The sequence below is a fragment of the Serpula lacrymans genome, assembly GCF_000218685.1.
Source record: "Serpula lacrymans var. lacrymans S7.9 unplaced genomic scaffold SERLAscaffold_2, whole genome shotgun sequence".
NCBI classification, from domain to species: Eukaryota; Fungi; Basidiomycota; class Agaricomycetes; order Boletales; family Serpulaceae; genus Serpula; species Serpula lacrymans.
Genome location: NW_006763291.1, coordinates 1,719,873 through 1,733,394, shown reverse-complemented (window position 1 = coordinate 1,733,394; position 13,522 = coordinate 1,719,873). Strand labels below are relative to the sequence as shown.

Genomic DNA, 13,522 nt, shown 5'->3' with positions numbered 1-13,522 from the left:
CCCACTTGCCACTAATAGCCTTGACTCCAAGAGGTAGTTCCACTAGTGACCAAGTACCATTGCGCTCATGAGCTTGAAGCTCTGCCAAGTACATGCGCTCATGAGCTTGAAGCTCTGCCATGGCTGCTTCTCTCCATTTATCTGCATCAGGACGCTTCATTGCATCTGCAAATGACTAGGCTCAGCAGTCTCCAAAGTGTGCCACTTCATCATCAACTGCCTCAGAATCACTGTCACCACTCTCAATGGCAGGAGTAGGTTGTCTGTGTTGAAGCCACCATGGTCTAGGTGGTCTCCTAGCCCTTGCAGGGCGTCTCAGTGCAATAGGCAAGTCAGGAGAAGGTGAGCGATGAAGAGGTTGGTCTGGGAGTACAGGAGGCTGATTTACAGGAGGTTCTGGATCAAGGTCCAAATGAGGCCCATTGTCAGGCAATGGCTGAGGCTGCTGAAGCGCAGCTGGTGGGCCCATATCTCCCCCTGGACCTGGTGCAGGCACATCCTCAATCAGGCCCAATGGCATGGATAGCGCAGGTGGAGTAGGAGGTGGAGCTGGAGGTGGGACATTGTCAGAAGACCTCTTCAAGCCAGGGAAGTAGCGCTCATCAAAATCAGCTCTCTCAGAGATAACAGTGCGCTTGGTGGTAGGATTGTAGAACTTCCATCCCTTGTACCCCTCAGGGTAACCAATGAACACACATTTCTCCATATGAGAGCCAAAGACGCCCCTCTTGTCCTTTTGTACATGCACATAGGCAGTGCAGCCCCAAACGCGAAGGTGAGACATGTCAGGCTTGCGTCCATACCACAGCTCAAAGGGAGTGGCATGGGCCACTGCATCAGTGGGACACCTGTTCCAGACATGCACCAAAGCGGACAGACATTCACCCCAAAAGCTATTAGGCAATCCAGACTCTGATAACATGGCAGTGATACGCTCAGTCAGAAGTCTGTTTGCTCGCTCTGCCACACCGTTCTGCTGAGGACGATTCCTGGTGGTATGCTGTCTCACAATCCCGTGGTCATCTGTGAATTGCTCAAATTCCTTGGACATGTACTCTCCCCCTTTGTCATCACGCAGAGCCTTGATTTTGCGCTCCAATTGAGTCTCAGCATAAGCCTTGAATCTCTTGAAAGCATCAAAGACATCTGACTTGGCCTTGAGAGGCACAACAACACGGAATCGACTGTGATCATCAATGAAGGTGACCCAGTAGCGATAACCAGAGAATGTGGGGGAAGAGACTTGGTGAACATCAGAGTGGATGAGGTCCAAAGGATGAGCAGAGCGAGTATCAGATGAGGGGAATGGATTGGCATGCATCTTGCCAGACAAGCACGGTTCACAGACAGGATCAGGAGCAGCCTTGGAGTCCAGTGTCAGCCCAGTGACCAGATCTCTCTGTATCAGTCTCTTGACATCAGCATGATGGTGATGAGCCAATCTGCGATGCCAGAGCGTCAAATCAAGTGGTATAGTCGCAGTAAAATGTCCCAATTCAACACAAGCAGCAGTAGATCCATCAAGGAATGCTGCATTGTTGTCATTGATAGTTGCAGTGAACAAGAGAGTGTTGTCACGCATAAAGGACATGGAATGAGACGAAATGGTGACATTGAAACCACTTTGACGAGTTAAATACAAGACTGAGAGGAGATTATTTCGAAGATCTGGTACATGGAGCACTCTAGAGAATTCCACAGCCCTAGCCACTTTGCCATTCATCACAGGATTAAACACCACAGTACCAACACCAGCTGAATAGACGACAGTGTGATCAGCCAGCTTGATTGGCACACAATATGGGGTATAGTGGTGCACCCAATGACGATGAGGTGTCATATGAGAAGTGGCGCCTGTGTCTGCATTCCAATCAACGTCAGCATCAAGTTGGAGAGGGCAGTGAGGATCAGAGGGATGAATGGAACGAAGACTTGCATTTCCAGCTGATTCAGTGACCACAGTAGATGAATTGGCATTGTTGGGCGAAGATTTGGGCTGCTGAGAGGTATTCTCAGAGTTGCTGGGGCCTGCCTGAGCCTTATTGCCACGCTTGTAGCGATTCTTAGCGCCCTCCACCGCCTGTTGGCGACTGATAACATATCTGTGGCATTTATCCTGGGTATGACCAAGTAAACCACAGAAATCACACTGAATGCGAGTAGAGGTGGTGGATTGGTTGCAATGATGGCAGTTAGGATGGGTGCAGGTGCTATTGGCAGTGGTAGACGAAGAATGCAAGGCAGAATCGACTTGAGCACGACGACGGCGATTGACCTCTTCAGCAAGGAAAGCATCCCTGAGCTGGGTCTTGTCCAAGGTGCCCAGAAGTAGTAGAGATGAAGTGAAGTGGGCATATTGATCAGGAAGCGCCCTAATCATGGCCATGCATGTCAATTCATCGTCCAATTCAGACAATGAGAAGCCTGTAGGACGAAGATTTTGAATCTGATGCATGCCTTCATCAATCCTGGTCATGAGAGACTGCAGGGACTCGTCCTCCTTCTTTCTGATAGAGAAGAAGTCGTCATAGGCGTTAAATCTCGTCCCAGGCTTCTTAGAGACGTGCACAATGGCCAGTTTCTCCCAGATCTTGACAGGATCATCAATGATGCCATCAAGATGGATGCGCTGCTCTTTGGTGACATTGAGGTATAATGCACCAGCAGCCTTTTCAGCTCTCAACTCCCATTTCTCTATTGCTTCAGCGTCAGTCCCAGGACACTTTTCAGCACCAGAGACAAGCCTCCACAGTCCCTTTGGTCATCAACCAAGCTTGCATTTCACCACTCCACTGGGGGTAGTTAGTGCCAGACAAGGGATGGAACTTTGGGTCAGAGTCAGACATGATGGGTGTTGTATAAGACGATAGAGCAAAGATAAATGATGTAGGAGACGGCTATAGGCGATAGAACAGTGGCAAAGGCGATGGGCAACAGTAGGAGGCGAGCAGATAAGATGGTGAGGCGGTAGAGAGAGGATATGGAGAGGGTCAGAAAGCGCAAGGATAGGTCCAAATAGGGTCCAAAAAGCGTCCAAAAGCGATCCAGGAGGGTGCTAAGGCTTCCTAGTGCTGCTACAGGGTTACGCCTGTGTTCCCCTTTCACAATACCACACTGATATTAACAGAGAAATCGCCTCGAGACAGTGTTGGTTAATAGGGCTTGTATATGAGTCAACAAAGTGACTTAAGCTCCCCAAACACCGCAGACTGAGAGAGGCTCTAGGCAACAGCAAACTGAGGCAATGCAGGCGAGCTTCACAGTCTATAGGCTTGTTCTATCTGATAATGGACAGAGCAGAGAAGATTGGAGCTTTATGCACACACCAGATATGCCAAAAAGCGAAAAATAGGGCAAAAAGTCGAAAATGATGCAGAGACAGATAGGATGGATGGATTCCCCCCTAATCAGAGGTATATGGAACGTTTATATAGAGCAATAGATGGCCCAAATATCGCAAGAAGTGAAGCACAGGATGTGGAGATATGCAATAGGGGTGCAATAGGGGTGAAAGTGCCAAAAATGCGAACTTCACAGAGGGTGATGGAGTGGATGGATTGCCCCCAAATTGAGGGTGTAGAGTGCGATAGTATAGGGTACTAGATGGCTCAAATAGGGCCAAGATCCGAGCACAGGATGTGGAGATATGGAGTAGGGGGCCAAAAGGTGATCAAATGATGATGAAGGCTCACAGAAAGATCCAGCTCAAATCCAACCGCTCTGACAGGTCTCCTAGGGTTATTTAGGCCGTAGAAGACGATGGTAGAAGTTTGGGGACGATCAGATAAGGATTGGATGAGATATGATGCAGATAAGACCAAAAAAGCGTCCAAAATGGGGGTAACTTGCAACAAGGAGTTGTTGTTGGAGATCAGGATGAGATCAGAGTAATCTGAGGTGATGGATGGGATAATAGGAGTCCCAGAAGACGATGGTTACGATGGATAAGCAGTAGGACGCTTGGATGGTGAGATATGAGGTCAGGAAGATGGCTAGAGCAAAGCTTGAAGGAAGTGTCTAGCCACTTGCTGAGAGCAATCAGGGACTGGAACTAGAGTCCAATGTGAGTAACTGTACTATTAGAGAGTATGACAGGTATACAGTACCTAGAGTCCAATGTGAGTAACTAGAGAATAGGAAGCATTGGACTCTGCAGTACTGTCCGATGTTTTGTAAACAAAGGTAAACAAAGCAGCCACAAAGGCGAAATAATAGAGAGCACAATCAGTACTGAATGGTAGAGGGATAGATAGAGAAAGGAATGAAAATATAGAGGTAGCACAAAGGTGCAGAATCACCAAAACTAACAAGAAGAAGAGAAGCCTGCTGTTCCAACCATAGCACCTGCCCCATCAAAGCCACACATCTTTGATATTGCACAGCCTATCTTTGATCCCACTAATGATGATGTAATCATGGAAGATGCTTCCCAGAACACCAAGAAGAATCCCCCTGCTGATAAACAGAAGAAACAACTCAAGACTTCATCTACACTTTCGCAGAATCTTGACTCCAAAGCCATCATTGATCGAATTCTCAGCACCCCTATCCCACTATCTATTGGTAATGTCATTGGTCTATCAAAAGAAGTTTCCCAGAATCTCCAAGAAATGATGAAACCCAAGCGCGTTAATTTTGGACTAGACAACAAGCCCCAAAGCTTGACAGCTGAATCACTTATTGCCATCACTCATGCCGACCTTATTTGTGTCCCTGTTACCTCTAATGGCGAAACTATTACAGCTATTGTTGATTCAGGGTCTACTCTCAATATAGTCAGTCGCACTATTTGGGAAAATCTCATTCGCCTTCCCATGGATAGTAGTATTCGACCTGTAGTCAAAGATTGCAATGGAGGATTTGGTAGACTTGATGGTTTAGTCAACAATGTGGCTTTATACTGTGGAGAAGTCAAAACTTATGCCAATATTTTTGTTCGGAAAGATACTGGATACGATCTACTTCTTGGATGACCATGGACGCATGGGAACCACGTCAGCATTGAAGAGAGACTTAATGGCACTTATCTCATCTTCAGAAAGGATGGCAAAATCGAAAACCCAGCTCTTGAAGTCAAGGTATCATCAGATCATCGTCCTATTCATTATGTCAAACCAGTATCTGGAGTATCCAATACAGTATCCAGCTTCTTAGTCACGGACTATGACTTCAATGGAGGAGATCAAGATGGAAATACCGATCAATCAGAAACTGCTGTTGCAGAAGAAGAAACCGTGCCTGTTCCAGATAATTCCCCAATTGGTTCAATCAAAAATTCTAGTACTCTCAGAGCACCAGAAGACCTGGAAACCCGTCTAGAAGAAACTATTGAAGCCTCTATCCCTATCCCCCATGACAGCACCTTTGAAACATTCTTTGACTATATTCACTCCACCAGAGAAGATGAAAGGTCTGCTATTTTTGGTCTACTGAACAACCTTCAATATCGTCACAACATGAGTTCACTCTCAATAACTTCAGACTATGTCATGAGAGGACACCATGGCTTCAATGAAAACCACAACCTTTATGCAGATTATGTCCTGCTCAATGCTCATTTGCGATTTGACCAGAATCATGGACCTGGAAGAGCACAATCTATTATCAGTCACTCAGGAACTGCACATATTTGCTTCTTTCCTCAAACAGAGTCATTTCCAATTCCCACTGATGAAGATATAAATGGACCATGTGATATGAATGGTCAAGTCAATGTGACGGTGGAGGTAATACAAGAATCCAATTCGGAGCCGATACACAATGATAGAAATGGATTAATTAATGATGGCTCATCCACTGATTCTGAATCACCACCCCCATATTCACGTCAACAGTTACCCTCAAATATCAGTGACTCACCCCCATCACCATCCTCTACCAATGCTACTATTGCTTCGTCACTTTCTCCTGATAATTGCACACTCATGCACCATAATCGCACACTCATGCATACTATTTGCAATAATAGTCAAGAGGATGAAAGGGAGATTGAATCCTCACCGCCCCTTCACTTATCCTTCTCCACAACAATAGGAGTGGAGCATCAACCTTCCATCAATATATCATCCGATATTACTCCTTATCTTCGAACTTCCATGCATCACTATCATCATTTTCCCACGTCACCATCAGCTCAGCCATTATCGATTGTTCACACCAGTGCCCAGAAATTCTACCCCAATTCTAACACATCTTCACTCCATCATAAATGCTTACATCGAGCATCACAAGCACCTAACATGTCCTGGCTCGAAGGGTTTTATATTACTAAAGAAGCTCTCATCATTGAGATTGTGGTGGGAGTGTTACTTGTCCTCGCCCTCTTCTACGGTTTTGTCTTCCCTCATATTTGCACTTATTGTCAACGAGAACGTGTTGAGGTTATTCACCTCCACAACAGGACAACTCATCCATCCAGTGCATCCACATTCACCACCAGCACTGAGGTACTTGCTAGTGCCACAGTTGAAGTTTGAGGTAGATGCTGGTGATATGTTTCTATATTCCTTTCTTACTTAACACTCCATTCAGCGCTCTTGGACCATATGCCACCTTTTCCCTTTTTCTTCTTTCTTGTTATATATCTATTACTTGTACAAAATGGCCTCTTGGATTTCTATGTTATCCGGTTTTTCCTTCCTTTACTCTTGTACCAACTTCTTTTTCTATTATCTATGTTCCCCTTTTGTTCTTATCTGATCTTTTTCCTTCCCCCCTTGTAAAACTTCCGACCTCATCCCTATCCTATTTGGTCCGAGATGACGCAAAACTACCACGGCACTTTCCTTCTTTGAACATTTTTTGTTTTAACCCTAGTTACATGATAGACATTGTGGACCTATACCTGTACCAGCACCCGATTAGTCGAGTTTTCGAGCTTACAAACGTGTTGATTGCAAAGTCAAACCCGTTCCTGGAGTATTCCCAGAAGACGCACGTGTCACTTGGTCATTTCCAAAAGACCCACTCCTTTCGCTCCCACCCCTTCCTGTCCTTCCCCCACAATTCTCTCCCACGCCAAAGCTCACCAAGGAGCGCCTTTATGACGAAATGAAGCTAAACTCTGATGGATTCTTATGGCCAGAAGAGGAAAAGCTTTTCGCTCACATCATGATACTCAATCAGCGCAGTCTTGCCTTTGAGGAAACTGACAGAGGAACGTTCAGAGAAGACTACTTCTCTCCTTATGTCATACCTGTTCTCCCACATGTCCCTTGGGAATACAAGAACATTCCTATTCCTCCTGGAATCAAGAATGAAGTCATAAAATTACTCAGAGACAAAATCAAAGCTGGAGTTTATGAGCCTAGCCAGTCGTCTTATCGCTCTAAGTGGTTTTGTGTTCAGAAGAAGAATGGCAAGATTCACATCTTCCATGATCTTCAGCCACTTAATGCAGTCACTATCAAAGACTCAGGAGTACCACCTATCCTTGACGACTCTGTGGAGCCATTTGCTGGTTCTCAATGCTATACTGTGTTTGATCTTTTTTGGGGATTTGATGCTCAAAAAGTGCACCCTGACAGTCGTGACCTTACCTCTTTTCTATCGCCACTAGGACTTCTGAGGATTACTTCTATGCCTATGGGATTCACCAATTCCGTTCCAGAATTCCAGAATTGCATGATTTTCATCTTGCAAGATGAAATTCCGCATATTGCCAATATCTTTGTTGATGACCTCCCAATCAAAGGACCTACTTCTCATTATGAAGATGCAGATGGCAACCCAGAGACCATTCCTGGCAACCCTGGCACTCGTAGATTTATATGGGAACATGCCATTGACGTTCATCGCATTATGCATAGAGTTGATCATGCTGGCAGAACTTTCTCTGGAAAGAAGACTCAGTTATGTTGTCCCCAAGTTGTGATTGTCGGACAAGTATGCTGCCCAGAAGGTCGTCTCCCTGACAGTACCAAGGTGGACAAGATTCTTAAATGGCCAATTCTCCAGACTCCCAAAGACGTTCGAGATGTTCGCAGTTTTCTTGGTCCATGTGGTACAGTTTGCATTTGGATCTGCAATTACTCTGCTCTTGCACGCCCCTTGACAGAATTGTATCGCAAAGGAGCTGAATTTCAATGGGATGAACGCAGACAAGAAGCATGCAGTATCTTCTGCACCAGCACTTCACCCTATAAATTATCCGTCACACAACCCAGTCATTCTTTCAGTTGATACCAGCAAGATTGCTGTTGGTTTTATCCTCTCCCAGCTTGATGAAAATGGAAGGAAGCGTCCAGCTCGCTATGGCTCTATTCCCATGAATGATAGAGAGGCAAATTACTGATAAAATTGGATATTGACCAGACCAGGGATTGAACCTGGAACCTTCTGGGTACATGCCAGCTGCTCTACCAATTGAGCTATATGGCCAAGGTTATACAATGTAGGATCTTAAACATGACATGCAACCACGGACGTCTTACACAAAATAGCTGCTGCATACTGGGCTGGCTTACAAATCAGAGGTATTGTCCTATGGAGTATTGGTATGTCAGAGTATATTCTAACAATTACAGTCAACCCAAGCTAGAATTATATGGTTTGTTCAGAGCACTTCGTCATTTTCACCTTTACATTGCAGGAGTAAAACACTTGCATGTAGAGGTGGATGCCAAGTATATCAAAGGCATGCTCAATGATCCAGATCTTCAGCCTAATGCCGCTATCAATCGTTGGATTCAGGGCATCCTTCTCTTTGATTTCAAGCTCATTCACATACCTGCTGATTGTCATCGTGGTCCTGATGCATTATCTCATGGTCAACCAACAGAGGAAGACTTTGAAGATGCTCAAGAATCAGATGATTGGCTTGATGATATCGCTCTTCTTGTTGATCCTGCCAGACCTCTCCCATATCACCCTATGTCACTCCCTTCGTTCCTTACCAGTGATTCTTCTCAGTACAATACTCTTTGTCGAATCTTCCACTTTCTTCAAACTATGGAGCTGCCTATATTTTCCTCTCTTCAAGCTTAAAAGTGTTTTGCCAAGCGATCACTTCAATTCTTCTTGAAAAGAGACAGCATGTTCAAGCATTGTCACTCTGCTCCTCCTCTCAAAGTCATCTTCAATCCTGACCTTCGACTTCACATCCTTACTAAAGCACATGAAAGGCTTGGTCACAGAGGAGTCAATGGTGTATTCTCTATAGTCAGAGAGCGCTTTTACTGGCCCCATATGTTACAGGATGTCAAGCATCATATTTGCACCTGCCATAAATGCCAGATTTGAAGTGTACGCAAAAGTGAAGTCCCACTTACCATCTCATCACCTTCTACAATCTTCACCAAAGTCTATGTCGACATTATGCTCATGCCCAAGGCCAGAGGATATCGATATCTTGTTGCTGCAAGAGATGATCTGTCACTTGCTGCAGAAGGAAGAGCATTGAAGAAAGCATCTGCACATAATCTTGCTCACTTTTTCTGGGAAGAAATCATCTGTCGCTATGGAGCTATAGGAGAAGTTGTCACAGATAATAGAAGCGAAGTCAAAGGAGCATTTGAAGAGCTTGTGGAACATTACCAGATCCCTCATATTCACATTTCTCCCTACAATTCCAAGGCAAATGGTGTTGTTGAGCATGGACACTTCGTCATAAGAGAAGCACTTGTCAAGTCCTGTGAAGGGAATGTCGATTTATGGCCAACCAAGGTCCATCATGCCTTCTTTGCAGACAAGGTCGCTACTTGTTGTTCTACTGGATTCAGCCCTTTTTATCCGTTGCACAGAGTTAACCCAGTCCTACCATTTGATCTGACAGAAGCAACTTTCCTTGTTCATGGATTCCATACTGCAATGTCAACAGAAGACCTCATTGCTCTGCGCATTCGTCAACTAGAAAAGAGACAGGATGATTTGCAACAAGCTGCACTCACTATACGCAAAACTTGTCTCAGATCTAAAGCGCAGTTTGAGAAACTCTATGCACGAAGGATGTTCAAGAACGAATACCAGCCTGGAGAGCTTGTTCTAGTGCGGAATACTCAAGTTGAGAAAGAGCTGGCTCGTAAAGCAAAGCCTCGTTACAATGGCCCTTATGAAGTTGTGTGATGTACTAAAGGAGGATCATATGTTCTAAAAGAAATGGATGGATCAGTATCACGAAGAGGAATTGCAGCATTTTGCCTACTTCCCTATTTCAACCGTCACTCTATGCCCCTCTTGGACGAACTGGATGACCATGATAACAACCTAGATGAACCAGAAGATGAACCTGACTATGAGCATAACGACTCAGATGATGAAGATAACGATTAATGACTTATCTGAATGAATTTTATGCTGATATGACCCTTTAATGTGTTGCCATGTTTCATTCCCTATGACCCTACCTTTATGGAAGCAACTGGGGACAGTTGCAATTTCAAGTTGTCCGTGGATGTCATGCACCAAAGTTGATTGGTAGCATGGACAGGTGTCAATAACGAAGCAAATATTCAAAAAGACTCGCCTTTGCGCCACACAGGCACAGTGCCACGTGGAATAGTAATTAATATTGCCTTTTCCAAACTTGTGGCTGATCAGCACCACCTCTATTAGGCAATCCAGTCACGCTCACCTTTGCTTTTCCATTCGGTACTTTCCGCATTTCGGCATTTCGGCAAATTTTTGCATCGCCACTGGCTACACATTGCATTGCGCCCTCGTTTTTGTTGTTTCCTTCACTTCCCTTCCTTTGCCTAGCCCCACCATGGGTCCCTTACTCTCGTTTTTATTCTCACCCGACAGTCGTTTCTGGATCCCCATTTTAGTTCACCTCCTTGTCACCTCCACCCTCCTCCTCCTCATCTTCTTTGCTCCGCCACCATTTCTGATGTCACCACTTCCTATCCGCTTCCGTCGCCGATCTGTCGACTACCACGGGCCACTGTTGATATCAGCAAAGCCCCGGCGGCCGGTTCAAATAGGGCAACAGGTCCATCTTTATGACGTCAATCTACCATCATATACTATCAAAACATCGGTCGCTCGCCTTGCCTGGTTGGAGTGTGGGTGGGTAGTTTTTGAGCTGGAGAAGGTTCATCCCCTTGCGTTGCCCATATTCATTGCTGTCCCATTCACTTAAGCATTCATTGTTCTATCCCTTTCTTTTCCTTTTTTGACAATCTTATCCTGTACTACCTACGCAGGATTTGTCAGCATACATTCCTTCCTTCATGTTCTTTCTCATTCTTTTTGCACAGCTATACTGTGCATAGCCTACTTTTCTTTTACTATATAAACCCCTGTATTTTACCTTGTAAAAAAAAACAAGAACTCAATTCCAGACTTCTTCTCTAATTTCAAGTTCACTACTCTGCTACTTGTGATCCAGTGTGGTCACAACACTTCCAACTGCTACTACTGTTAACTGCTATACTCGTCACTAAGCCCCTATCTTTCTATATTCCAACTATCCCTCCTCCTCAAAACCCACACCCATACATCTCTGGGTTTTACTTTGAAGGATCTTCACACATACCACCCCACGAACAACCAGACCACTCCACTGTTCTAGGAGGCAAAGCCCATAAACAAGTTCCGTGGAATCTGGGAGGATTGTGTGTTAGTTTGTTTTTGTGTGTGGTTTTCTAGCAACAGTTCTCATCATCGACAACGCCAGCCAAACGGCTGGCACTTATTGCTTCTGGATCAATACCAACATCGGCTCAAATTCTCCCCAACCTACCTCCTGTAGTCAATAAAAGCAAGTCAGGAGAAGAGTCAGATGAGTATAGTGGCCAGGCAATGGTAGTTGACGCACCAGCGGATGATATGGAAGTACTGAAGCAAGCCTTAGAGTGTAGTACAAACAAAGGGAGAGTAGGCACACACAAACAGTTCAAAAATAAGCTGGACACTGGCATGGACTACTTCATAAACACAGATGTGCGTCCTGGTTTTAAATGTAGAAGAAAAGTGTTCCACGCATGGTTTGACGATGAATCTGCCAGTGAGAACATTAAGTTCCTATTCCGGTTCTGGTTCCCTTTTCACACCATCTCTTTAGAGATGGACCACATTGACTGTGACTCTTCAAAAGCTGAAGGCTGCAACCGCTGCTCATTACCACAGCCCAAAGTCTGCTATGACCTCCATCAACCTGCTTTCTTTGACCGTTTTCACCGCAACCCCATCCCCAAATTTCCCAGACCTTCCAACCGCTCTAGAGTGACTACCTATAAAATGGGAATAACTGACCTCGCTCTACACACCGCATTCAAAAGTTGGAGGGAGGACAAGACTAAGGAGGTTTATGGAGAGGCCCATTTGGTCAATATAGGGCCATCTCTTTTCATGAGCAATAATACACTCACCCGGATTGTCGATTGCACACACCACTTTCAGGTTCAAGGTGTCAAGGACTTGAACAAGGAAACAAGGTGGCAAGGCTGCCTGGAATATGGCCAGGAGGTAGTTTTGGTGGTCTTGTTGGTTGAGCCGCCACCTCAGACTCGCCCTCCACTTGTGTCTACACCACTGCCATCTCGCTTGCCTGATACTGTTGCAACTCACACCACCATTGCCACTCCTACAGTACCTCGCAAGAATAAGTGTCGGGCCTGTGGAGTTGAAGGACACAATAGTAAGCTATTTTCTATTGATCATTAAACAGTAAACTAACCAATGATTTTTTAGTCCGAAACCAAGTCTGTGCTTAACATCTGTCTCGTGTAGATAAAGAGAATGTAAGTCCCACCTTTAGTGCCAAGTTGTGTAGCATTAACCTGTGCTTGTAACGACCAAGAGTTTGTTACTCTGGCACACAACTTGGACAAGCAAAGGGAAGAGAGAAAGAAGGGATCACCCCTTAGCTTTCAACAAGTTTGTTGTGCTAGACAACAGGAGGACTCGCTGAGTCCCTCCCCATGTATTGCTCCTATATATATACTAAAATACATGAGGTACTGTACAGTTGTAAATAAAGTTTAAAGTCCGATATCTAGCATGTGACCAGTCCCATGGTGAGCCTTGACACTGGTCAGGTGATGTGTCACATGATTGGTCATGTGACTATGAAAAGTCGAAAATGTAAAGTAAAGTAAATGATCACATGACTGGTCATGTGACTTGGAAAAATAAAAGTAAAAGTACGAAAAAGGTGAAGTGTAAGTAGGTACTGGTACATCAATTGTAACAGTGCTTGAATAGCAACCTATGACCCGATCCTCATAATCTATATCATCTTTACCAATATATCATCCATAGCTATATCACTGTCCTTTGTCACTATCTACTTGTCATTTTTTATAGCATATTCATCCCTGTCTATTAGATTTAGTCTCTTGTCAAATAAATCATTGATTTGCAGCCTCGTTTTATGACCTGGTTGGACTCTGTGAGGTGAAGAAGTCCCAAGATGATTCATAAGCACTTTAAATTTTTTTTCATGTCGGGATCTGCATGTACCACCGTCAAGTGGATGCTGAGGAAGTTTTGTTCTATCGTTGTGTGCGTATTACAAAAAACTTGGATGAGTATTGACTCCATCATAATTGTACACAGATCTGCCCCACACATGTCACGAGCG

The 13,522-nt window shown here is 44.7% G+C and overlaps 5 protein-coding genes across 5 annotated transcripts; 3 read left to right on the top strand and 2 right to left on the bottom strand.

The window, feature by feature from the left end:
• Window positions 1-1,617: 1,617 nt before the first annotated feature.
• Window positions 1,618-2,043, bottom strand: SERLADRAFT_378391 (uncharacterized protein; the record flags this gene model as incomplete). Its single annotated transcript, XM_007313658.1, has 2 exons — window positions 1,618-1,860; window positions 1,937-2,043. A coding segment is annotated over one exon (185 nt), but the record flags the coding sequence as incomplete, so codon positions are not given.
• A 2,303-nt stretch (window positions 2,044-4,346) lies between these two features.
• SERLADRAFT_378390 (uncharacterized protein) lies at window positions 4,347-4,729 on the top strand (the record flags this gene model as incomplete). The annotated part of the gene is made up of 1 exon (XM_007313657.1): window positions 4,347-4,729. A coding segment is annotated over one exon (199 nt), but the record flags the coding sequence as incomplete, so codon positions are not given.
• Window positions 4,730-5,926: 1,197 nt separating this feature from the next.
• SERLADRAFT_378389 (uncharacterized protein) lies at window positions 5,927-6,593 on the bottom strand (the record flags this gene model as incomplete). Its single annotated transcript, XM_007313656.1, has 2 exons — window positions 5,927-6,477; window positions 6,532-6,593. 2 exons carry the CDS (start codon window positions 6,543-6,545, stop codon window positions 6,306-6,308), a joined length of 186 nt encoding a protein of 61 aa, XP_007313718.1.
• A 1,891-nt stretch (window positions 6,594-8,484) lies between these two features.
• On the top strand, window positions 8,485-8,985 carry SERLADRAFT_433453 (uncharacterized protein; the record flags this gene model as incomplete). The annotated part of the gene is made up of 1 exon (XM_007313655.1): window positions 8,485-8,985. One exon carries the CDS (start codon window positions 8,485-8,487, stop codon window positions 8,983-8,985), a length of 501 nt encoding a protein of 166 aa, XP_007313717.1.
• Window positions 8,986-11,739: 2,754 nt separating this feature from the next.
• On the top strand, window positions 11,740-12,653 carry SERLADRAFT_378388 (uncharacterized protein; the record flags this gene model as incomplete). Its single annotated transcript, XM_007313654.1, has 3 exons — window positions 11,740-11,944; window positions 12,002-12,577; window positions 12,631-12,653. The coding sequence occupies 3 exons, from the start codon at window positions 11,740-11,742 to the stop codon at window positions 12,651-12,653; spliced, it is 804 nt and encodes a 267-aa protein (XP_007313716.1).
• Window positions 12,654-13,522: the final 869 nt, after the last annotated feature.